Source organism: Helobdella robusta, assembly GCF_000326865.2.
Source record: "Helobdella robusta unplaced genomic scaffold HELROscaffold_35, whole genome shotgun sequence".
Taxonomy (NCBI): domain Eukaryota; kingdom Metazoa; phylum Annelida; class Clitellata; order Rhynchobdellida; family Glossiphoniidae; genus Helobdella; species Helobdella robusta.
In genome coordinates, this window is record NW_008704704.1 from 651,145 (window position 1) to 677,827 (window position 26,683).

The 26,683-nt window shown below is 33.5% G+C and overlaps 6 protein-coding genes across 6 annotated transcripts; 5 read left to right on the forward strand and 1 right to left on the reverse strand.

Moving 5' to 3' along the window:
* Nucleotides 1–290: 290 nt before the first annotated feature.
* Nucleotides 291–3,872, forward strand: HELRODRAFT_175805 (hypothetical protein; the record flags this gene model as incomplete). Its single annotated transcript, XM_009023190.1, has 4 exons — nucleotides 291–505; nucleotides 1,424–1,541; nucleotides 3,541–3,739; nucleotides 3,802–3,872. The coding sequence occupies 4 exons, from the start codon at nucleotides 291–293 to the stop codon at nucleotides 3,870–3,872; spliced, it is 603 nt and encodes a 200-aa protein (XP_009021438.1).
* Nucleotides 3,873–5,354: 1,482 nt separating this feature from the next.
* Nucleotides 5,355–8,122, reverse strand: HELRODRAFT_175806 (hypothetical protein; the record flags this gene model as incomplete). The annotated part of the gene is made up of 2 exons (XM_009023191.1): nucleotides 5,355–5,636; nucleotides 8,096–8,122. The coding sequence occupies 2 exons, from the start codon at nucleotides 8,120–8,122 to the stop codon at nucleotides 5,355–5,357; spliced, it is 309 nt and encodes a 102-aa protein (XP_009021439.1).
* Nucleotides 8,123–9,977: 1,855 nt separating this feature from the next.
* HELRODRAFT_175807 (hypothetical protein) lies at nucleotides 9,978–11,687 on the forward strand (the record flags this gene model as incomplete). The annotated part of the gene is made up of 3 exons (XM_009023192.1): nucleotides 9,978–10,136; nucleotides 11,110–11,202; nucleotides 11,457–11,687. The coding sequence occupies 3 exons, from the start codon at nucleotides 9,978–9,980 to the stop codon at nucleotides 11,685–11,687; spliced, it is 483 nt and encodes a 160-aa protein (XP_009021440.1).
* A 2,900-nt stretch (nucleotides 11,688–14,587) lies between these two features.
* HELRODRAFT_175808 (hypothetical protein) lies at nucleotides 14,588–16,505 on the forward strand (the record flags this gene model as incomplete). The annotated part of the gene is made up of 4 exons (XM_009023193.1): nucleotides 14,588–14,605; nucleotides 15,456–15,632; nucleotides 15,742–15,910; nucleotides 16,402–16,505. 4 exons carry the CDS (start codon nucleotides 14,588–14,590, stop codon nucleotides 16,503–16,505), a joined length of 468 nt encoding a protein of 155 aa, XP_009021441.1.
* A 1,592-nt stretch (nucleotides 16,506–18,097) lies between these two features.
* HELRODRAFT_175809 (hypothetical protein) lies at nucleotides 18,098–20,361 on the forward strand (the record flags this gene model as incomplete). The annotated part of the gene is made up of 3 exons (XM_009023194.1): nucleotides 18,098–18,138; nucleotides 18,259–18,635; nucleotides 20,219–20,361. 3 exons carry the CDS (start codon nucleotides 18,098–18,100, stop codon nucleotides 20,359–20,361), a joined length of 561 nt encoding a protein of 186 aa, XP_009021442.1.
* Nucleotides 20,362–25,949: 5,588 nt separating this feature from the next.
* HELRODRAFT_175810 (hypothetical protein) lies at nucleotides 25,950–26,375 on the forward strand (the record flags this gene model as incomplete). The annotated part of the gene is made up of 2 exons (XM_009023195.1): nucleotides 25,950–26,038; nucleotides 26,153–26,375. 2 exons carry the CDS (start codon nucleotides 25,950–25,952, stop codon nucleotides 26,373–26,375), a joined length of 312 nt encoding a protein of 103 aa, XP_009021443.1.
* Between the last annotated feature and the right edge of the window lie 308 nt (nucleotides 26,376–26,683).

A 26,683-nucleotide genomic window follows, 5' to 3' on the forward strand; every position in this document is an offset into this window, starting at 1 on the left:
TTGGAAGGTGATTGGAGAAAAGGGCTGGGACTGTTGATCAATCTAGGTGGTTGGTAAGGCAGTCCGAGGCGATAGAAAGGTCAGGAGAGGGGGGTTGGTTATTTGAAGGTATATGGGTGGGGGAGTCAAGTTGAGGATACAGCAGTTGGATTCATCAATTTCGGCCGCCAGCGTCTTTTCTCCTGGGTCGCAAATGCTTGAAGGCCATAGCTCATCGTGTGCATTCAGGTCGCCCAGAAGAATCAGGTTGGGCATATCAAGATAGTCTGCGATCGAAGCACAGAAATGTGATGGACAGGCTGAGTGTGGAATATGTAGATGTTGAGTATGTTTATCTCTGTATTCTTGTCCATCCTGATGATGATCCCTTGGCTCTCTACGATGTCAATTTTTGGGAGCTGCATTACGACAAAAGGAATGCCGTGGTGCATCAACATCAGGAGGCCGCCGCCCTTACGGTACTTCCGGGAAGGAGCATAATCTTTGAATATCTGGGCCCCAGAACGTGAGGAGAGCTTTGTTTCCTGAATTGCGGCAACAGAGATATTATGTGTATGAAGATGGTGTTCTATCTCAGTACTATTCATGGCACAGTTTACTACAGACACCACAGAAAGCATAACAAACATAACAGTATTTACACGACAAAAAACAGAATTCCTGTTAAATGGAATTTAGTCTTTTCAAACCAAGACTGAAGGCTTCCATCATAATGTCAACTGCGAGTCCTGATCTGCCATATTTATTCCAAAGAGCCTGACGCTTTGAAAATGATACCAACTTTCCTATATATTAGATTTGTTTAGTAGTGTCAGCATCATGTGTTGATATTAGGTTAAAATTTTTATTGGCATATCAACGATGTGCCAATAAAAATTGAATAAGTTGGAACTGCACATAATCAACTGAATTACTGAGTGCATTGTCAACATCAAACGAATTTCTTATTCTTCATCATCATCATCATTATTGTTCTTGTATGTGACGATCTGATTTTGTTGTTATGATCAGCCAAAACGGAAAAGGTTTTTACAAAGTTTGAGCCATTATCTGTGGTTGTACAAACACTTTTGCTGCGAATGCCATATTTTGCATGGACGTTTCCAGAAAAAGATTCAATAACATCAGATGTATGTGATCCAATTATTCGTAAAACGTTGTAAAAAAATCAGTTAGTAATGAATTTTTTTACCTCTTGTTCATGATGGCTATTCCTGAAAAAATCCAGTAATCTCGTTAATTTTAAAGTCAATCCATTCATAGAATACAGTCTTTTTCATCTTTAGAATTATATACAGAAGCGATTTCATACCAAAACAATATTTACATAACAAATGCAATAAGGAATTGATCTGGCTTTTTATAAATTTCGTATTAACAGTTTTTGTAATTTTTTGCAATAATTTATGAAAATTTGCTTTAGGAACTTAACTTTAAGGGTAATTCGAGAAAAATATCAACAGAAGAAAAACATTAAAGAGTTATCTGATGATCAAAAAACAAAATTAAAAAGAATTGTTGAGGCCGTTTTTGCTAATAAGGTTTATTTGTTGTTTTTTTGCATCTATATTTTTATGCTTTTTTTGTACAACTGCTAAATTTATTTATAATTTTATCAATCAAAATTTTGGTACTTTTTTTATGATGATGATCTGGATTTGAATATTAACAATTAAGATGATAAACTGATGCTATGAAAGAGTTGGCTGAAGAGACAAGACAGGAGACTGATGCTAATTTAGCAAAAACAGATTGACACAGAAAAGCTAGATAGTGGGGAGAGTTAAAAAAAGAAAGCAAAAAGTAACATTATTTGTACGGGATGTAACCAATAAACCCATAAAAATTGTATATTAATGTATAGAAAAGTTTTATTTGGTTCCATGGTTTATTCAACCTGTAGACGAACAAGTGTTTCACTCTCTAGGACATAAGCGCAGAACAGAAAATTTGTTATCAATATAATGAAATTACAGAACGGATGCTTTCTGCTTGATGCACAATAAAGGTAAGAGATTAGTTTTTTTACCGTTTGTATTCAACAAGGAGTTGATTAAGGAGAGATTGTACAAGTACAAAACATGACAAACACAGATGTTGAAAAGACTTGAACATGAAATTATTTGGAAGTGAGGCACTGAAAACTAAAGTGATATCAGCATAAACTATAAAATGGATTGGATGTCTTTATTTAGAGCTTTGAAAATATTGGGAAGTTAAAAATACAGAGATAGGAGTTTACGGGGGTGAACGTGGTAAATTGGGATTACAATGAACTGGACTTGTTGGCCACAATAATATAAGATTCAAAAGAATATCAATAGAGAGGCACACCAGAAGCAGCAGAGTCACAATAAAAGCTTTTAATCTGACTCTGGGTAGGTAGTGAACAAGATTTTTACAATCAATAATGATATTGGCATGATTTATAACGATACTTCATGTTCTTTACTTGATTTTTTTCAGAATTTTTATTCAGTTATGATTCAGATGTTGGAAACAAGCATTTAAAAAAAATGATGAATGAATTGTTATTGTTTATTTGTTGGTAAGTTGATGCTGGATTGTACTGGAACAGCTGATGCCGCCGTTCGTGGACGAATACATGTGGCGTGGAGCAGATGGCACCTCCTTGCCTCGGCACTGATGCGGCGTAGCATTTTTCTACCGCTGCGCTCAGAGCTATACAACACAGCTATACGTTCTGTTTTGGTGTATGGTGCAGAGACTTGGCCAATGACAACAAAATTCGAACAGCAGCTTCACCGAACTGACATGATGAGGATTCGTTGGATGCAGCATATTGACCTAAGGGACCATATCCATACGACCAAGATCCTGAGTCGATCGGGACTGTGCACGATGAAGGATGCATGTCGTCGTCATCGTCTATGATAGTTTGACCATGTGAAGCGAAAACGATACAATTATTTCCGTTACTGAGCACCAGGTGCTTGGCACCCGCCCAAGAGGTCGCCCAAAGAAGTTCTGGACGCAGACCATACAGGACTTAAAGGCACTTGGTCTCGAGGAGACAGACGCAATGGATAGATTGGCTTGTAGACAGAAGCTGATGAATGGAATAAAAAAAGTCCGACCCATAACGGATGGAGACTATAAACGAGGATTGATTGATTGATTGTTTCTAAGAAATTTTTTGCCGAGAAACACTTTTAGTTAGGATTCGTTAACGAATAAGATAACACTAAAATTTATTTTATTTACACCATGGCTTTATTTGTTGACAATAGTAATAAAATATTTGAGTTTAACTTACTTTGTGGGAGCTTGTTTTATTGAGCTTCCACATAACAAATTTTTCTTAATTTTTTTAGTTTTTAAGGTAAGGCCTAAATTATAATTGTCTTTATTTTTTAAACGCTGCTTTTATTCCAACATATCTTTTTTCTTTTATGTCACCATTGTTAGTATAATTATATACAATCGATTAATAACCGTTAGTATTTTTCAAATATTTTTGTAACATTATATTTGTCAAGTGGCGTGATATTAGACAAAATATTTACTTGTTGTTTTTAGCTGGCTATTGAAACAGTGGAAACTGGATTGGAAGAACCTGACATTGACGTTGAAAAAATTAAATTAAATACCGGAAAACATGATATAAAAAAACGCAAAATATCAGATGATAATGACACTGATGATGATGATTCGCCTGTTGGGGTTCATTGCAACCCTCTGCCTCTGCAGGCTAAAAAGAAGGCAAAAATTTCTCAAAGTAACTATAAAAACTCATTTATAAGTATAAAAATTAATGGCTATTTTTTTTAATGTATGAAGTTTCAAGTGATGAGTCAATTGATTCAGATGTCAATCTTGATGAATCAGGTATGTATTTTTGTATCCTTTAGTACAACAATAAACATAGACACATTTTTGCCAATATTGATTTTTCAGATTTAAAAGAACATCGAGAGGAGCATTCTCAAATTGTTTGTATTTCATTTTTGTGCAGCATAAAAATAAAATTATTTTTTAAATGGTAATTGATGATTTTCGGATTGGAAATGATATAAGATGATAACAAGACGGTAAGCATAAAAAAATTAATCTTTCAAAGCAAGTCCAAAAACTCTGGTTATCTTTTGTTTGTCTAATAATATATTGACATCTTGTACGTTACATACTTGATCACATCCAGGAGTACAAATTTGTTGTTTACACTAGAACTCAGTGTTTTTTTTTCCAAAACTTTTTTTATATCAACTCAGGACTAGTTTATCTTGTTCTTATATTTTCTTCACTTCCAGCCTGGTCAAAGTCAACTTTATTATGGATTTTTTACTTTTAATCTATGATTTTTCACATGCTTACGATCAATCACGTGATTTTTTTCAACATGATTAAATCATTATGCCCTAAAAATTTTATTCCAAGCTTGTTGACAAAAATCAAATCACTACGGTTTCTTCTGTACAACAGCGTGGGAAGCTTCAAATACTTTAACCTTTCTTCATATTTTAATGAGGAACAACTTCTGACCAATTTGATAGCCCTTTTCTGTAGTCTTTCAATGTCATTCAAGACCTTCATTCTCCAAAGCCACCATACACCGACAGCGTACTCTAAGTGGGAACGAACTAGTGTTGTATATAACTGTAAAAAAAACAAATTTAGTTATATTATGGAAATTTCTATAAATTATACCCAAAAAATAATTGCTTTATTAATAGCAGGAAAGATATAACTTGTAAAATTACTTACGCTTAAATAAATTAATTTTTTCACATTCAAGCTCATTGGACACACCATTCATACAACATATCAAAACTCCTCTGCAAAACATGGCAATCTTCAATACATTTTACAATTTTGAACAGTTTAGCATCGTCAGCATACAGATATAATTGAACACCATCCATTCCAGAACACACATCGAACATATCATTGAAATCAAAGCTATCTGACAGGCAACCACCAATTCTTACTGAAAACGTCCTTTTGCTTAAATAGTCGCTGATCCATTTAACCAGCTTATTGTTGATACCGTTTCTTGACCAGCATTTTATGTGGTACTTTATCGAATGTCTTCTAAAAATCTGTATAAATGAAATATAATCTGTTTGTCTAAGATATAAGTTTCAAACAGCCTTTGCAAACGTTTCCAATGCAGTTTTTTCTCTGTTTTGTGGGTCGTACGTAGGGTATGACAGCAAAATCAACCGTTCAATATCCTGTGTTCGCTGCTTTATTGACTCCAGGTCGCTGCTTCCGGTCTCGTAACTGAGTGTAAATTCAACGCATTAATCAGGACTTTATAATTGAAATGGTTCTAGACTGGAATCGTTAGAAGAACTTCTGCCGCTGACCCTCGTAACGCTTACACAAGAAGTTTATCCGTCGAATGTTGGTGCCTTCAATATTTTTGTGGTCACGTGGCTTGCAGGTGTGGAGTTTATTTCCTCAGTTTCTTCCAGTTCTTGTTTAAGTTTATCTATTTTGCGAAATAACCCGACAATCTTTCGATCAAGTTTCTGTTTAATTTTTGACGTGATGTTTTCCATTCTTGTCATCTGGTTTTCTATTTTTGCGTTAATTACGGCCGATTGCTGTTCAGTTTTGACATGAAATTGTTTTCTGAGTTTTCTTAATTGTTGTCTGTTGCCTTTCTGCAGCTTGTTGTTCAATTTTTGCAACAATTAGATTTCTCGTTTGTTCAGTTTTTGTTGATTGTTGTTCAATTTTTGCATCAATTTGATCTCTCGTTGTCGTTGTTGGTGCCCTTCCTAAACGCCCAGGCGAGGCCTAAGTCCGTTTGTTACTTCCGCCGGGTTCCTCCACAGATCTATTATTTTTAAATGTGTGCGATTCTTGAGGCAGCTGAACAGATGGGGGACATAGTCTGGTTGTTGGGGGCTGTTTTATGATGATGTGGCACGGATGGCTAGGGTTATGGCATTGTAGAAGGAATTTGGAGGAGATAAGATCAGAATGTTGCTTCACGGTTAGCATCTGACATTCTGAGTGCAAGTGCTGTTTCGACGTGATTTCATGGCAGCCTGTGATCAGGCGAAGGGCAGCATTCTGAGAGCGTTGGAGGCAGTTGAAACCGGTTTCGGACGTCATTGGGGACCAGGAAGGACATGCATACTCGATTGTGGAGCGACCAATGGTTTTGTAGATCTGTAATAGAGTTTCCTTGTCCTGACCAAATGAGGTGCCGCTGAGTGTTTTTAAAATATTGTTTCCTCTAGAGGCTTTGAACTCTGTCAATTTATGATGTTTTGAGAAAGACAGCATTGTGTCGAGTGTCAGGCCCAGTATTTTCGGATTATGTTCAAGGGGAAGAATTTGGTTATTGATTTTGATTCGTGGGTGGCACTGGAGTTGGGATGTGTGCGATGTAAAGAGTGTGACTGTTGACTTAGAGGTGGAGATCTCTAAGTTTTTTTTATTGAAGAAATCGCATAGATTTGGCAGGTAACAAGTGAGCCGGTGGGTCAAAGTATCCGCATCGGAACTTGTGGTGTAGATGGTAAAATCGTCTGTGTACGAGATAATTTTAATGTCATGAGGAAGTTCGGGAGTTTTGGAAACGTAAAAGTTGAACAGAGTTGGAGATGGTACTGAACCTTGAGGCACTCCTGATAGGATAATACGTTGTTTGAAGTGCTGATATCGGAACTCTGTTATGGCGGTGCGTCCATGTAGATAGTTTGACAGCCATCGGGGGGGGGGGGGGTTGACCGTGAAAGCGATAATGATAGAAAGTTGGACAACAGTGTTTGATGATTGGCCGTGTCAAATGCCTTTGTGAGGTCCGGCTCTGTGAGGACTGTTCGATGAGCTGGTCTCTTTTGGTTAAGGTCGTTGGCAATGTCGGTGACAATCAGGGTGAGTGTTGAGGTTGTTGAGTGATAAGTGCGAAAACCATGTTGGTGGCTCGCCAGTGTTAGGTATTTGGCTATGAGAGGCAGCAGGCATTTTTCAAGTACCTTTACGGCCGGGCATAGTAGTGATATAGGACGGTATGATTTTGCTTCACTGTCTGGTTTGCCGGGTTTGAGGAGAGAGATTATTTTGGCTATTTTATATATGTCTGGAATTCTGCAAGTTCGCAGAGATTCATTAAATAGTTTGGTTGGGAAGGAAATTTCTGTATGGCCTAAATGTTTAAGGTGAATGATTGCCAGGTTGTCTGGTCTTGAAGCTTTTGACGGTTTAGAGTGCTTTATTGCTGCTGAAACCTGATCTAGTATGAGGGTCAGATGATCATCATGTGTTAATTTCTTGATTGTTCTGTTAGTGATTCGATTCGATTTGTTTGATGTGTGATGATTAGTTGCGGTAAACTGTTTGTTGAATAAGTTGGCCAACTTCAGGTTGTTTATTGTTGTCGAAACTGATGGCATTGTTGGGATATTGTATTTGTTGGCCATTTAGAGTTTTTATGGTTCTCAAAAGGCGATTAGCGTTAATATTTCTATTGAAACTGCCCAGGAAATCCTTCCAGCGAGTTTGTTTTAGTTTGTTAATCTGTTGTTGGATGTCTGATGACATGATATCTTTGGATGTGGGGTCGGATGATCTGAGAGCATCCCGTTGTTTCATGAGCTTCCTGATTTCTCTCGGAAAACCTGGTGATGATGATATTTGTCTTCCTGAGGGGATATTGTGTCTACTAGTAGCCCACAAAACTTGACGGAATAATTTCTCTGCTGCTGACGGGTTGGGTGGGAAAACGGTTTTGGAGAACGTGGCTTCGGTTTCAGTGGTGAAACCGATACAGTTAGCTTAGGCAAAATTTATTATTTTTATTTTAGGAGTTTTGCAGGAGAGAATTTTGTTTGTAATGTGATGTGGATCGGTAGGTAATCTGATGAGAGACCTAGATTTGATCTCTCGTCTGTTCAATTTTTGTTGATATCGTTCGAAATAGTGCCATCAGTTCGGTGTTTGCTCCAGCGTTTACAACTGCATTCGATTCGACGTCCTGATCGTCGTCAAACTCGAATTCGTCTAGATTTTCATTTTCATTAACAATTGCTTCTGTCAGGTGTGCTATCAAAGCTTAAGCTTCTCTGTTTCCACTTGTAGCAAGATTTCATTTTTGTAACTCTTTTTTGAGTTGCACCAGTTTAAGTTGATGTAGTTCCGTCATGTTGTTTTACAAAATATTTTGTCGACAAAAAAATCAAAATGTTTCGACAACGATTCTCACTTATTTTCCACCGAAGATCCCACTTCTGACACCAATGTTATAACCGTCCCAGTTGACAACGAGTTCATTTTATCCCAGTAAAAAATAACGACACAAAATAACTCAAACTATCGGTTTATTTACAAATTGAGAATCAATGTTAATTAATTAATTTACTAACGTTTATCGCAAGTTCATAAAAATACAACGCAGAGTCAAATATCGCTTTCGACACTAACATTCAATCGCTTTCCAATATCAAATATTCAACAACCCCTATTCAATATCTCGCATGTTTTTATATAGCCGTCCTACCGACGCTTCTCGAACGTCCTAGATATCTCGCTGTCAGAAGGTTCTAGTTCCTTCTCGAACTGTATGCGTTCGTAGCGACTCTAGCGCCTTTACCGAATATATTTTTGATTATTATAACAATATGATGCCAAAACTTATTTGAATTTTTTTGCAATTTTTGCATTAAATTCAGTTGTTAATTAGTTTTAAATATTCTAATTTTATTTTTAATTAATTTTCTAGTAATCAGAAACTATTCATAAATTGCTTGATTTTTTACATGATATCCTCTTTAATTTTATTGAGTTTACTAAGGATACTAGAAGGACCATCTTAAAGCATTTATTATTGAGCCTATTATTGCTTTTGACGAAAGGGATATAAGTGTTAGTTGCTTCCTTCAAAACTTGAGTGAAATGGTGCCAAAGTGCGTTAACATGCAATTTATGATCTACACCATTTATATCAGTGCCTAACAAAGTGGTATTATAAAGTATATTTTGAATGAATTCGTTAATCATAACAAAATCTTTATTAAAATCAAATTTGGGTAGATCAAATGTGGAATAAATTTAGAATGCTCGAAATGAAATGAAAAACAAAGGACATAATGATCACTTTTGCCCAGCGGAGCCAAAAAATGCAAGTCATCAACCAACTCACGATCCTCTACAAATATTAAATTTAAAATATTATTAGTTTAGTTTGTTCTTTATCTAGCTGGCTTATCCACCATTTGTTGCAAAAAATTCTTAGTTAAATTAATACATTCGCTGTCAGTAGACTTTATCTCCGCATCAAATGAAATTGAGTTTCAATGTATCCTTATTGCTTATCTTATTCTTTAAGAATTTATTCTATTAAGAATTTCATATCTTTCTTGCATATAGTTATTGTGCTGAAAGAAACTGCTTCTTATCCAAATATAATAAGGTGGCTTTTAACGTATGCCTTATGGCTTTCCTTGTACAACAAGCCAGAGTTAAAATTGTCGAGAGTTTCTAAACTCGAAATTTTTTATTATCTGGATAATTTTAATATGGCCCAACACTAATAAATAGTTTATATTGTAATTAAAGTTCAACATTTTCACTGGTAAAATGGTTTTAACTGAGTTTAAAGCCTAGGCTATCGCTATTTTCAATTCTAAAACTAGATGACTATTATTTCTCGGTGTTAAAACTTATTCTATAAATACTTGTGTTGATATGAAAGTTTAAGAGGCATTTCTGAGTTTTGCTATTTATAAGAGCAAAATTTGTTTAGGTATCAATGAATTTAAAAATGGTTTAAATGATCTTGGAAGTCTGCTTAGCATCTGCGGTGGGATTTTGTTTTGGAAATCATCTAGTAATATGCTCTAGAAATTTAATGGAAAATATAACCACATTTTCGTTTAGAAAAATAATTGAAATGAAATTAAAATAGAGTTTTGATCTATTTATATTGTAAAAGATGCCATTTGACACTATATGTTGCGCTTTATTATATAAAATTTAAAATTATTTATTTAAAGAAGAAGATGAACTCCAACAAAAGAAGCATCATTTCTGATAAAGATTCTGATTCGGAAAGCTTAAATAGCCTTAATAAGGAGGATCGGGAAGAATCAATCAGCAATGGAAACAATGAAACCGAGGGTCAACAAACACTTGAAAAGAATAAAAACTTCAAAAGTGTTGTTAGTTTCTATGAATGTGAAAATAAGATATGAAACCTTTATTTTCATGAATGTAAATTTTTAAGGGTTTTCATGTAGTTGTTTTTTTTGTTAGTATGTTTATATTTGACACATTTGCTCTCTAAAAATAGGAAGCTGAAATATGATTGGAATTATTATTGTCAACAAATTCTTCATGTGAAGTGAAGCCTGACGTTTGATGCAGAATAGCAATTTCTTTTGTGTCAAAATCGTCTCTTTATATTTTCATTTTGCATTTTCTCAAACAACTTTTTGGTAATCATGATAAATAATACTGGTTAACGTATTTTTACAAACTTGATTTAAAAAAAAAAAACATCAAAATCATAGACCAAAATCATAGACCAAAATAAGTCAAACTAATTTTTTGAAATTGCGTACTCAGATTTTAGTTTGTGGCTATATTAATATCATTTTAATAATACTGACAAAGATCAAATCTTTAGCTATAGAAGCATTGGTTTGAAAAATTGATTCCCTATTTTTGAAATCTATTTTTTTCTTCAAATGGATGGATCAGTCAGAAACAAAATTCTTAAAAATTAATTTGATGTTTAATTGAAATTTATTCAGTTTAATTTTTAATATTGAAAATTATTTAAATTAAGTCAAATTATTAACTCATGCATGCTGAATAAAGGTACTGAAACAAAATTTATTGTTGATTTATAGCTGAGACTCATTTAAATTGTTCTGCATTTCTAAAAACTGATTGCAGTGCATTTTTAAGTGAAAAAGATGCTGTTGCTCTTACATCTAGAATCTAAGTAAACCACAACACCGAAACTAGTAAGCAGTTACTACTTGCCTTCAGTTTACTGATAATTGCAAAGCTAAAGATATGCCAAAAAAAGATACTTCAAAAACAAGAGATAATTTTGTTTTTATTGATTTATTCGTAATAGATTTAGTTTTACAATTTAGACTGCTAGAATGGTTTTAATAAAAACAGGACCGCGATGTTTCAGACAGTGATGACGACTGTGAGATCAAAGATCAACGACTAAACAAAAAGAAGAAAAGCTACAAATCAAAAAAGAGTAGTGTTAGTTTATTTTCTAATTATGAAAATTATCAACGTTCACTTTTTAATGTAACAGTTTAGCTCTTGCAATTTTTACTGGAATCACGTTTATTTTTTAATTTACTGTTTTAAAATCTAAAAATAAATTGAAATTGGTTATTTAAATTTTTAAAAGTTGATTTCACAACTGGCTTTACCAAAGTTGCGAGAAATATTTAAAAGTAATGGTGAAATGAATATAAAAAAAACAATTTCTTATATAAACATCCACTCAGGTAAATAAAAAGCAAGAGTGTGAAGATTCCAGCAGCGATGGGAGTAGTGAAATTGAAAATAAACGAAAAGTCGGGAAATGTAAAGAAAAAAAAAGAGTCAAGAGTGGTGTAAGTTTTTATATTAATACATACGAAAATATCTACGTTTTGGCAAGTCGTTGTTGGCATTACTATTATATTAAATATGGTTACAACTCTGATCTCGTTCCTACCGATGGTCGAACAAATTGAATATTTCATTTTATTTAATCCGAAAATTAGTGCCCATTTGTTTTATAATTTAATCATGTAAAAGTAAGTTATTATGCTTTTCGGTAATGTGGATTGAGTAGGGTTTGGGATCAAAATTAAAATCTTTATTTAAAATTTTTGTAATTTAGAAAGTTGTAATTGGCGAAATGTTTTTACTAATGCTTCACAATATATATATATATATATATATATATATATTTTACAATATTCTATAAATTCTACCGAATGTTTGGCGTTAATATGTTTGTAGTTCGTTTTTTCGATTTTTCTCACTAAAGTTTTTTGGTGAACGTTTAGTTTATTAAAATTCAAAATAAATTTATTTATAAAATGTTTGTAGATAAATTGTCCATAGAAACAGCTAGCAAAGTGAAATATCTCTTCAGCTTGGTTTTAACAATCTCAAAATGATGGCGTAAAACAACAGGGTTAAGACCAGCAACCGCTTTCAATCCTACAACATCTTTATATTTGCAACACAGCAATTGAATCATAAAACACAAAACAGTTCTAGCAACTTCTCCATTTTTTGTCAAACCAAAGACAGACCCGTTAAAATACTCCAGTGGCTTTGCAGTGTGAATTTCATCACATATCAACATGACAATTTTTTCTGACTCAGAGAGTGCTTTCAACCTTGCAGGTTGGTTAAGATCTTCAACATTTTCAGCAAAAACAGAAGACAATTGCTGAATTCTACGAACACTAGGAAGAATAAACAATTCTTTTAGAGTTTCATAGAGCTTAGGTAGCTTGCTAGGAACAGCAAAAGGTTTCAAACGATTTAAGTTTAGCTTAACAGGATTGCTTTTACGAAGAGTTTCATTCGTATCCACTCTATCTAACTGTATGTCTTCATCTTGAAAATGTAACTCACACAGTCCATGATTTTTGGTGGGACGGAAATCCTTCAGCGATAAAAAATGTATCCATTTGTCCAATAAAATCTGATCACTCAATGGCAATCTAAAGAGTCTTAATTTTCCGACACTTGTATTGGATTTATTTATAACCAGTTTTACAACCCGGAGCGCAACACTTATTAACCATTTTAAAGAATAATCCGTAATTATAGTAAAAAGTTAGAACTACTAAATTTTACAATAAATTTTACAAAAAAATACAATGATTTAAATTTCGTATTTACGAACGAGACACTAAATAAACACGAGATACGAACGAGATAATAACTAAACTGTAGCACGAGGTGTGTTGAAATGAAAAGAAAATTATTAAAAGAGAATCTATGTTTTAATCATTCATTAAAACAATAGTCATATCAAATATCAAAACTATATAAAAAATCTAAAACAAAGGAGTTATTAACTTAATAATAATCTGCACAATTAAAATTACGTACTAATTCAATTAATTTTGTCATAAAAGTATGTGATATAATGAAGATTTTACCATAGGCCTCCGATTGTAAAGGAAAGAAAAAAACTTCTTTCGCTTGCGTTTCCCTGTCACTACGTTCCCTAATATATATATTTACAATATTCTATAAAAATCGAAAAAACGAACTACAAACATTAACGCCAAACATTCGGTAGAATTTATAGAATATTGTAAAAATTATGGTCTATTACCAACATAATATATATATATATATGCAAGATTAATCGCGGAAGTCTCCCTGCGTCAGTTTTAATCATTGCTTCTCTTGCTTTCTGTGAGCGTATAATGGAGAGATACGATAGGGTCTTCCAGTTAAAAATTCCATGGTTGTATTATATTTCTTTTAAAAATGTATACATACATATATATTGCAATAGGCAGCCGACAACAGTTATATACCAAATGCTGTCGGCTGTCTATGGGGACGTCTCGCTGCAAAATGTGCATTGCATCAATTAAAAACAAGGTCTAGCCAATTCTTCTGCCACAGCAAGCTGAAGGGGGGGTTAGCGGGGGAGCTGAAGGGGCAATCCATTCTGTACAAAGGTTTACGGACCATATGAAGGATGACGAATGTTTATTGAAATTGACTTATTAAAATTGCCCTAACTTCTCTTGCAGATGTTGAAGTACATGGCACATGTCCCAAAGGCCGTCCAAAGAAGTCCTAGTCGCAAACAATCGAGCAAGACATAAATGCTCTAAATTTAAATGAAATGGATACAATTGTTGTAGTAGTAGTAGTAATGCTGTTCTGGAAATTTATCCAAAGAGCATGCTGTTAGGCATGCTAGCACAGCCGATTCGTTGATTGATTGTTGTTCATCCAACAATCAGTACCTGCTTTAAAACTATTTAATGTTTGCGCATCGACGAGTCATTTGGCAATAAATTCTAGATATTTGCTGTTCTATTGAATAGGTAATTCTCTCTGCTTCTATGTTTTGTTATTTCTTTGTAATATTTCATACTGTGACTTGGCGTTCTAGTTACAACATTATTAAATTGATTTATTAAATTAATTCTGTCCATTTTGTGCTTGCTTTTGAATATCTGAATTAAATCTCCTCTTTTTCTTTCTACCAATGTTGTTAGATCCAATTTTCTGAGACGATCGATGTAATCAAAATTTCTTATAGAAGGAACTAATTTTATTGCTCTGTGCTGGACTCTTTCAATCACTTCAATATCACCCTTCAAATCTGGGGACCAAACTGACACCGCAAACTCCAAAAGTGGTCGAATAAAAGTTATGTATAAATTGCGGAGCAATTTATTATCAAATCTTCCAAAAGATTTCCTCACTCGACCAAGCATCCGATTTGCTTTGTTAGATACCGCTATGACTTGATTCTTCCATTTAAGATTAGTTGAAAAAATCACTCCAAGGTCTCTCTCAGATTCAGACTCAACAAGGCGTTTTCCATTAACATACAGAGAATATTTGTTATTACCTGATCCGTAATGCATTACAACAGAAAATGGGCGATAATTTGTTGGTACCGTTTTGTCGCCTTTTTTATAGATCGATGTAACGTTTGCTGATCTGAATTGAAGTGGAAGCTGACTGGTAGCCAATGAAGCTTGGAATATCAAAGCAATAGGTACAGCAAAGGCTTCTGCACAATTTTATAACAAGGCTGGATGGAATTTGTCAACACTACAAGTTTTGTTTGGATCAAGCTTTTTGATTTTATCCAAAACCATGTCATAATTGAAGTCATCTAGCATCATATCTATAAACTGTTCACACTTGTATTAACCTCAAAAATTGGAATGTCAGAATCATCTTGATCGTCTAATTTGGCGCAAAAAGTTGATGGCAAAGAAAACAACGTCCTATCTCAGGAAACTGGGTCTCTGGACGCTAAACGAAGATTTATATATATATATATATATATATTCTTAGAAATAAATAAATTAATTATTAATTAATTTTTTTTAATAAAAAATTTTTTAAAAATTTTAATTAATTATTAACTAATTATTCTTGGAAAGAAATAAATTAGAATATATATATATATATATATATATATATATATATTCGTCACAATATGATATTGTGAAGAAATTGATGACCATTAAGTTTTGAATATGGTGGGGCCAGGTTGGCTGTTGGGTTAATGTTATCAATCTGTAATAATAAACTAAAATATAATCAAATTTTTAATTGATTCTCGAAAATCAAGTTAACTTTTTAGCATAATTATTTTTCAAATTGTTGTGGACTTGTTTTAATTTTTCATATAGATTACTCAGCAAATTTAGTGATTTTAATAACTCATTAATATTTAATTTGATTTTAAGCATTTAATTGTATCATTATCAAATATAAAAAATTTTTAACAGAAAAAAGTGAAATCCAAAAGAAAAAATGAAATTTCTGATGAAAATGTCGATTCAGTTGTCATAAGTAGCCCAAATAAAAAAGATGTTTGTGGAGAATCAAACAGTGACGGCGGTAGTGACGTTGAAAGTCAACAAACAATAAAAAAAAATAAAGAAAACAGGTCGACCAAGAATAATGTTAGTTAGTTTATTTTGATGTTTGGGTCAATTTTATAGTCCAAAATAAATGAAACTATATAATATTACAACTAGTTACTACGTTTTAAATATTTGTTTCAACCAACAGTCCAAATGTGATGAAAAGTCTAAGCAGCTGAAATATTATGAGAAGATTGCTAGACATTGTCGATTATTACCTGTTGGTGCACGATACAAAGCTACTTTTGAGTTCTGCTCCAATGAAAAAGATAAAATTGAAAAAATTAAAACTATACTTAAAAATGCTGGAATGACAGGTTTGCTTTTAACAAAACAAATATAATTATTAAAATGATAATTATCAGTATGTTTATCATTATCGTTCAATATCACATTCAGTCTAAAGATATACACTATTGTATGGATGCTCTATTGATAAGCCAACTCCAGTAGTAAAATTTCAATGGACTTAACTATTTTGTCTTTTGTTCTATTTAGTACTCTCCTAACGCCTATTGTGGTGCACCTAAGTTAAATATCGTTCTTAACTATTTTTTGATCATTCAGTCTTTAATTTCATCACAGATTTAACTTATTCGTTATTGTGTGTTCTTATGGTTTCGTTTTTCATCTTTTAACAATTTTTTTAGCTCTCTATTTCATACATTCGAAATCATTGTAGTGTAGTACTACAATTCTGTCTTTAATAATCACTCATAATGTGTTAACTCATTTATATTAATAGAAATAAAGTTTTTTCGAAAAAATATTTAAATATTAAAAAAGAATGGATACGTTATTATTTTAGGTCGAATAAGTATGGAAGAAGCAGAAAAGTTGAAACTGAGACAGGAGGCAGCTGAACTCAACACCGACAACATAATTAGTTTGAGTGGTAATCTTTCATTTTAATTCATTTTTTCTAAACTTGACTAATTTGAAAATAAAATCTGAATTCTGAATACCGCAAAACTATGTCATCATTATAATCTCATATGCCTTAGTGTGTTCTAAGAACGTGATACATACAACCGACTAGAAAACCCAATACTGTTGGATCAGCTGTTTATTAAAAAATGTTCTTATAAGAATTTTCAATGAAAATACGTCTTAATTATCTACCTACATTAATATTTGTAGAAAAATTTAGAGGTACATCAATTAGCATCTGCATTTCAAGTTGTTAATCATGTTAACAATAAGGATTTCGCAAACATGATTTCTTGTATTATTTATTTTGAGATAACTACAAAACATTTTTTATCAAAACTAAAAATAGAGCGAAATGTTTTTACTTGTGTTGTATAAAGTTTGAAAATAATTGGGCAGCAAGGCTCGTCAGTTTTTTTAATAAATAACGTAATGTAGGTGTGAAATTATTTTTCAAAAATTTGTTTAAATATTAGATTGGCTTTTTGGTTGTTTGTTTTATCCCTTTTTCAACGGCGTTTTAACACATTACTCGGCTATCTTTACGTCATTTTCATGATAGTTATTTTCAGTTGTTTTGGAATGTTTAGTATATCTTGATGTTGATTTTCTTTCTTTCATTTTTCAACAAATGCTGATTTCTGTCTATACTATAAAAGATTTTTTTCCAAACTAAATTTAGGTTTCTTTGGGGAAATATACTTTCTAATGAGGATGTACGTTTTACATCCTCTTAAAATATTCATTTATTTATTTCAAAAACAGACCAGGACTCCATTATGGGCTCGTATGGCCAAACAAAGTTCACAAATAAAAGACAATTACAAAAGTTACTAAAATAATGAAGAAGACAAGTAAATTCACGAAAACATAAAGAACTTTAAATTTATAAATGAATTCTTTGTCAATGAACCAAAAACTGCGCGAAATAATTAGCTGGCCAGCAACAACTCAGAAACTCTTTTCTTAAACATTCCCGGACTGATACTCGACGTCGAATCAAATGGCAGCCATTCCCACAACTTTACGCCAAAATTTAATACAAAATTAGAATGCAACACAGAACGGGATAAAATGGAAAAACACACCGACGTATGACGCAACCCACGAACAGCGGCCGAAGATGAAGTCACTGTAGAAGAGTGAAACTGAGGATACATATTTAAAAATTTGCTTATAAAAAATAATAAAGTTTTTAATATATGCAATTGGTTAATGGATAACAAGCCAGACTGTGAAAAATAAAACGAAATTTGGTCAATTTTTTTTAAATTATAAAAAACTCTAATGAAAAAAAAATTTGACAGCCAAATTTGTATTAACCAGAAGGATGCCTCTCACGCATGATGAGCTCAAATCAGTTCGCATATACGTACACCAGAAAAAAGATACTAAATACGCATAAATATTATGCAAATGCACGAAATAGCCAATTAAAAAATAATTAAAATTAATAACATTTTAAAAAATGAATAAATATTTATTAATGAACTATAAAGATGTAAAAATTGTAAAATTTGATGAGTTTAATGAATAATTTTTCATGGAAACTTAAGAGTGAAACCAGACTAAAAATGTGCGAGCGGGCGTTCGAGGGCCAGTATGGGTTTTATAAGTATGTGGTATTGACGTCTGACGACCCCAAATAATAATTACATATAAGAGATAACAGTATATGAGAAAATAGTAAAGATTAATAAAAATTTTTCTACCCAACATCATACATCACGACCAGATCGTCAGACCCTTCATTCATCAAATATCTACTTCACCAAAAAAATAAATTCATGAGATCAGGATACATCCTCAAAGCCGCAGCGATCACCAAATACATCAATAAACTAATCATCAACTTCAATTCAAAAACTTTCACTAATAGTAAGCGTGGAAGCAAAGCCATGTGGGAACAAGTCAACAATATTAGATGCTCTGACAAATCATTCAACATGTCAACCTCACAACAAGTTGATGCCAACACACTCAACACCCACTTTACATCCATGTCAACCGACCCGTCCTACAAAACTCCACCAACAAAAGCAACAGCAATCAATAGACGTCAACATCAACAATTTACCTCATACTCCGTCCTGCTCGCTCATGCTAACGAAGGTCCAGATTGTCTACCAGCATGGTTTCTACAAATCATCGCTCCATTTATCTCCAGCCTCTTAAGTTCACTCTACAATTACTGATTAATGCATTCATTCATCCCATCACAATGTAAATCCAGCACAATTCATCCAATTCCTAAAACAAAACACCCATCATCACCAATAGATTATTGCCCAATATCTATCAGCCCCATACTTTCACGTATTCTAGAAAAATTCATCGTTAGGTCATTCATCTATCCATGTTTCAACCATCCATCAAACCACTATTACAAGATCGGTATGCATTTTGCCCTACAGATTCATTTACATCCGCCATCATCTCTCTTCTACAATAACATCTTTCCTTAAAAATAATAATTATGTTCATCTTATTACTCTAGACTTTTCTAAAGCATTTGACACTCTCAATTACTTCTCACTTTCAAATAAGTTAGCCTCTCTTCCTCTACCTGACAACAATTACAATATTATAATAAATTTTCTTTCTAATAGGAGTCTTTCTACTTTCTTTTGCACTACTCTTTCATCTACTCTACCTATTAATTCTAGCGTAGTTCAAAGTTCTGTCCTTGGACCATCTACCTTTATCATTAATGCTTCTACTTTCAAAACTTTTCATAGCTCTAATCACATCATCTAGTACGCTGACGACACCTACCTTATCATCCCATCATCTAACTCAAACACATCCAATCAGAACTCGACTCATTAACTACATGGTCAAAACGGTGCAATCTGTCACTTAACCTCAATAAATCATTCGTCATCATATCCTACCTGCATCATATCCTACCGTCACTCAGATATTCAACACACTCGATTCAAGACTGTCCAAGAAAATAGAAAATAACAACACCCAATCATCCATCCTCTATTACCACCAATTAAAACTACAACACACAACCTTCGTCAGCGCAAACATAACTATCAAGTTGCCACCCAATCTACATATCAGGAAAAAACTTTCATCACAAGACACCTCAAACATATTAACATTCAATAAAACTTGTTCATTCACACAAATATTTTTTATTTAATAAAACTTTATCATTCACACAACTAGTTTTTATTTATCGATCACCTCGCTAAGTCGTCATCTAGTCTATTAATTTGCGTTTTTACGCCATTACTTCATTTTATTGTCAATTTATTTTATTATTATTATTTATTCTATTTTAATTTTATTTTTCATGTTTAAACATTTTTCTTTCTCAGTTTTTTTATTTATTTATTTACTTGTTTGTTTAATTTTGTACTACTGCCTTGCATGCTGTGACAGTTTCCGCGTCTGTCAGATTCTGATTTTTTAAGAATAATAATAAAACAAGAATATGTTTAGGTAATAACATCTTTAATTTATATATAACACCTATACTTTGGACATATTTTTGAAATATATGATATTCTTCCAGTTTAAATTGCTTGCAAACTTGAGAATTTTTTACTTCCCACTCTATTTATAGTAAAATTATTATAAATTATTGAAAAAAAATTTGGTACATCACGTGTTTAAAATACTGACTTGCTTATTATTTGGTTCGAAATTGCATTCTACTTAAATTTACTTTAATTTTACAGGTCGAAGCCATAGAAAAGCCAAAAGTGCATCAACCAACTCTTTTTTTGATTGTAAACTTTCAGCAAAATCCATATCCGAAGAACCACTCAAGAATCAATTAGGCAGTCTCAGAGACATTATTGAGTCAGATTCAGACGATTAAAAAAATTTAGTATTTCTAATATGAACGGGCACGCGTTATAGATGTGCACAATTATACGAGTGAAAACAATTGCTTTCTTGTATTGTGAATCGTTTTACTTTAGCTGAGAAATATAATTAAAAATGACTTGCTGTGTTTGTGCTTTGCTGTTTGTCTTTCTAGATCATACGTTAGTACTTTGTCTCGGTAAGAGTGTTATGAGTCTTCATGGAACACTCAAGAGTCTTCTAGAAATTTTTGAAATCTTTCATAAGTTTTAGAAATGTTCTGGAACTTGTAAAACATCCAGGAACCAATTTGAGTTTAAATTTAAGTATTAAATTTTTTTAAATTTCTAGTGCTAGAGTCGTTGTGCGATCGAATCGACGTTGAGGCATTCGCAATCTAGAATTTAGATATCTATCATAAAAGAAACTGTTCAAAATTGAATAGAAATAAATGAAACGCCAAAGTAAATTTTCTTTCGATGGTAAACCCTATTTATGAACAAGAAAAGCGATTACCAGTGTTGAAGAATGAAAGATAAGTTAGAAATAGCTTTTTTAACCTAACTGAAAATTTAACAGAACTTTTGCAACTTCGACTGTAACTTATTTGACGTTGGAGATAGCAATTTTAACGATAATGCAAATCCCTTTGAAAAAGTTTGTAACTGATTATAACAAACAATGTGAACTTTAGCTTGAACTTAAATTGACCCTTGTAACTTAACTTTAATGACAAGTGCAGTGGCGGATCCAGGTCATCTAGCAAAAGGGGGCGATTTTTAGGTATCATTGACAACCCACAACTGCGGGCAAGCCCACAAATCAAAAAAAGTTTACATTATTTTTCACTTTGAATATTAATCTATGTGAATTTTTTTTAATAGAGATCGCCCCCATTGCCCCTCGCTATAGATCCACCACTGGACGAGTGGTATAAAATTTAACAGTTGCGTTTATTATTATTGTTGATTCAATCCGAACGTATCCAAACGTTTCTACAACTTTGCCGTGAAGATTCCCTGAAAATTGTCGAGAAAATCATTGAAAGAAGATTAACGTCGTGCATCACAATCGGAAATTATCAATTTGGTTTTCTAGCAGGGAAAGCAACATTGATGCAATTCACATCCTTCGGCAACTGCAGGAAACGTACCTCGCAAAGCATCAACAACTATTACACATTTTTGTAGACCTTGAAAAAGCCTTTGATCGAGTTCCCCGTGAAGCAATCAGGTGGAGTCTACGTCGACGACTCATTCCAGAATATCTTGTTCGACTTGTGATGGAAATGTATACGAATACTAAGACTCTCGTTAGCACAACGGTTGGAAACACAGATGCATTTGACATCGGCGTTTGAGTTCACCAAGGCTCGATTTTCAGAAGATGCTTTTGCAAGAGAACTGAAGTTGATGTGAGATATGCATTGTGTTCGATTTCGTTAGGCAATTCCCAGGAAGAAATCAAAACTTGGTGTTGGATGTATGCAGGTTGCTCTGCCAAAAATATGAAACATTGAAGCAATCGTTTCATTGAGTAATTTCAGAGTTTAAAGTTATTTGTTCAATAAATCATTTAATCACAGTTAAAACCTCCGTGGAATGCCAATAGTGAATCAACATTCAATTCAATCAATCTTCTTTTAGCGTCCAGAGACCCAGTTTCCCGAGGTAGGACGTTTTTTTTCTTTGCTATCAACTTTTTGCGCCAAATTAGACGATCAGTTGTATTCATCTTATTTAAATTTAAAGCTTTCATATCTTGCTCGATTGTTTGCGACCAGGACTTCTTTGGACGGCCTTTGGGACGTGTGCCAGTTGCTTCAACATCTGCAAGAGAATATATGGCACTGTTTCCACTTCGTTTGACATGACCAAACCATTCGTCATCCGTCCTTTATATCATCTAAACCAGCATGACGCAGGATTTCGGTAGATTTTATGTGGTCCTTCAGACTAATTCGTATCATCCATCGGAGCATTTTCATGTCGGCTCGTTGAAGTTGTTCCAGTTTGGTTGTCATTGGCCATGTTTCTGCACCATATAACAAGACCGGACGTATCACAGATTTATAAAGTCTTGATCGTAGGCATTTGTTTGGACTTATGTAGCCTTCGGTGTTGTTGCTTGACAGCGAAAAAATCAATATTCGTGTATCAACTTTTGTATGTTATGAGATGTTCAAACCTCTTTCTAAAATATGTGTTCAGTAAACAAAATCCGTTACTTTTAGCAAACTCAAGGATGCGGTTGCCATCTTCGTTCCGTTCTCCATAGCCAAAACCGCCATGTACGTTGTCAAAACCATCTGTTTTCTCAACAACGTGGCCATTGAGATCGCCTCCAATCAAGATTGTTTCAGATTTTGGTATTGTTGAGATGGTGTCAGAGTACGCAGCCCAGAAGTCATTTTTCGTATCTTCTGATTCGCCTGTCTGTGGTGCGTATTCAGAAAAAATAATCATTGTCTGCTTTTCTAGGGGAAGCTTGATCCACATGAGACGTGAATTAATCCTTTTAATATCTAGTACTTCTTGGGTTAGCGGTTCTCTGACAAAATTCCAACAACATTTTTTGCCTTCTTTTGACCATTCCAAAATAGTTTTTTTTTGTCTGAGTTGACATAACAAACACCATTCGATTTCTATCGGGTTTCCTGAAAACAGCAGATGTCAATCCTTCTACGCTCGAGCATTTCTGCAATTTTCATGCTGCGGCCAGTCAATTATCCAACATTGAGCGTTCCAAGTCTAAGTACCATAGAGAAGCCATTCTGAATTTTTCTGCAGCATCTCTCCGCAATTGCATACTTCCTAGAGATTCTTGGCACCCCTTGACCACTTAAGGCTTGCTGGGGACTAGAGGCCGTTGTTTTTCTTTGTGATGGCATAGGAATAATTTGGGGAAAAGTTTTTACATCCGGACACCCATCCTGGCGACAACCACCAGTTATAAACGATGAGCCTAGCCTTTTGCTCAAAAGCACGCAAGGCAGCATGGATGCAGTTTTATGTCCTGCTCAGGACCAACCAATAGTACGGACAAACCTTTTCTAAAACCAAACTATATCAATTCCCTCTTGTCAGGGTTTAGTTTTACACACACCCACAGACACACACACACACACACACACACACATATATATATATATATATATATATATATATATATATATATATATATATTTACAGAACATTCTATAAATTTTATATATAACATATATATTTATATATTATTAGAGATATTGTCGCAGTTACCGATTTGATAAGGGCACCTTGACTTTGCACAGAAATAATGTGATCCCAACAGGCATCTAATCGGCTATTTTCGAAACTTTTCAGTGACTGAGATGCTGAGACTGATTCTAAAAGCAAGTTGTCCGCCTTTTTGTAATCTGTTGCCGTCTATCTCCAAAGACATCGAATTTCTGAATTTGCACTTGTTTTAAAATAGTTTCGGAGTTTGATTCTCATTTTCAGCGCAGAATCCTTGAATGAAACAATGTTTTGGCCTCCAACTTTTAATGGCAAACTCAACATCTCTAATACACAGCCGCTAATTGGAATTGTTAGCCAATTTCTAACTGCTTCAACCACTGGGTCTTCTACGAGCACACACACACACACAACAGTGTTTTTTTTTGTATCTTAACCAAAATTAGTTGTTTCTTATGTATTTCCACCTACTGAATCCGAAAATGACATTAAAAATTACATATTTTCTCTAGTTCAAGAGATAAAAGCAAAACTCTATCCTCAAGAGTATAAATTTTTTTTGGAAAATTTTTTTAATTTTTTTTTCATTTTGTCTCTTGGCTATCTATAATGTCTTATTTATGAAAGCACAAATGAAATAGAAGAAGGAAAAGAAAGCCAGCCTTCCATATCAAATGATTTTGATTTTGTGTCAACTGATGATGCACGACACAGATTGAGTCAAGCAGAATTAAGTGACCTCATTCGAGATCTTGACACAGAACTTGTAGGGTCTAGATTAAAATAAAGGAATCTTCTCCAATCTGATGTCAAAGTTTCCTATTTCAGGAAACGGCAATAAAATCTTCTTCGTTTTTGTTCAGAAGAAAAATAACCTTGTTGTTTGCGTTGATATCTGTGGATTAATGTAATGGCTCAATTCGAACTATGATCCAACTGAATGGAGATTATTCATAGATTCATCAAAGCTATGCTTGAACTGTATTACTGCACAATGGAAATCATTTTCCATCAGTTCCTATTGGCCATGCAGCTCACATGAAAGAAACTTACCTAAATATGAAAACTCTTCTTAACTCAATCAATTACAACAAACACATTGGAAAATTTATGGTGACCTAAAAGTATTCCTAAAAGTATTGCCATACTATTAAGAATGCAATTAGGCTATACCAAATACTACTGCTTCTCGTGTATATGGGACAGTAGAGACAAAATTTCACATTACACAAAAAAGGACTGGCTTGCAAGAAATTTCAACAAAGATGAAAAAAATGTTGTTGCTGAACCACTCGTAGATCTAAAAGATGTACTTCTTCCATCCTTACACATTAAGCTGGGTTTAATAAAAAATTTTGTATAAGGTATGGACAAAGAAGGATAGGCTTTTAAGTATTTAAAAAAATTTCCAAAACTAAGTGATGCAAAAGTTAAAGAGGGTATTTTTGTTGGACCATAGATACGTGAACTTGTGAAAGATCCTGCGTTTTAAAAAGTTTTGAAGGGGCAAGAAAAAGAAACTTGGGAATCTCTCAAGGAAGTGATTTGTGGATTTTTAGGCAACAGAAGAGATGATAACTACATCCAATTGGTAACAGTACTTCTGCAAAAATGCCATCAACTAAGATATAACATGTCCTGAAGATTCACTTCCTCCATTCACATTTAGACTTTTTTCCCCTTTGTGGAGTTGTTAGTGATGAACATGGAGAAAGGTCCCACCAAGGTATTTCTGTAATGGAAAAAAGATATCAGGGTCGTTGGAATGAAGCTATGCTTGCAGATTACTGTTGGTTTATACGTAGGGATGCTCCAGGGATATTGGAACATTGGGCTCAATAAAGATGGCGAGGGAAAGAAAAGGATTTTGGAGAGATAGAAGAATACCATCGGCCTCAACGGTCCCTTAAGGGATTACAGAGGATCATTGAATGAAATGAATGAATGAATGCTCCAGAGCTCGCATACAGGCGGAAAGCAAAAAGAGCACGATCGCGTGAAGATATTCTATAATTATCATTATATTTATTAGATTTCATTGTTTAAAACTGTTAGAATGTAATCTTTATTGAACAAACTAAATGCACTTTAAATATTATTAAAATAAGTAAATTATATGTCATATTGTTGTGAATAAACAAAACCAAAAAATTTTTGTTGTTGTATATCTCAGAAACTAGAACTAATAAAAAAATTTTCGTTTGCATTTTCGTTTTTCTCATCCTAAAATTAGTATAATTTGATTAAAAAAGTGAAGGATACAAAAAAAAATAATTTTTTTTTGTCGCCTAATGATGAATCGCTTGATTGATCGATTATCCTCGCTTACCAACTCAAAACATGATAAAGCCAGGATCATGGCAATTCGGATTGAGTTGGGCTCCAAATGGTTAAGAGCGGTCCCGAGGCTCCTTGGTTTGATTATGCTTGTGTAGTAGCCAAGAAAAGTGTTAGAAGACTGGAGAAAGCCTATAGGTTAAATCCATCTAACTCTCTTTCAATCAATTTTTCAATTCAATCAATCAATTAGCTTATAAAGCGCTATTTCCGCGATGTTCAACAGCGCTCCTCAATGAATTTTGAAAACAGATGGGTCTTGAGATCCGCTCTGAACTTCGCAAGCGATGGAGAAATAGTTAGAGAAGTAGGCAGAGAGTTCCAGAGAAAAGGACCAGAAAAAGCAAAAGCAGATTTGGCAAAAGAGTGTTTAACACGAGTTAAGAAAAAGCGAGAAGAAGAAGACGATCGTAAACCGGGGCGTTTAGGTTCAATTAATATATCTGATAAGTACTTAGGAAATAATTTAGATTGAGACTTATACATGAACGTGCAAATTTTAAAAATTATTCTATATTTTATAGGTAGCCAGTGCAAGAGAACAAGATATGGAGATATATGAGAAAAGAAAGGGGCACAAGCAACTAGACGAGCAGCAGAGTTAAAAGCTTTACTTAAAGGATAGAGTATAGAGTCAGGAAGACCATAGTAGAGCGAGTTACAATAATCAATCCTAGATAAGACTAACGAAGTAACAAGAAGGAGAAGAGTAGGATCATCAAGAAAAGGCAAAAGTTTTTTTATTCTACGTAGATGAAAGTAAGAGCTTCTAGCAACACTATA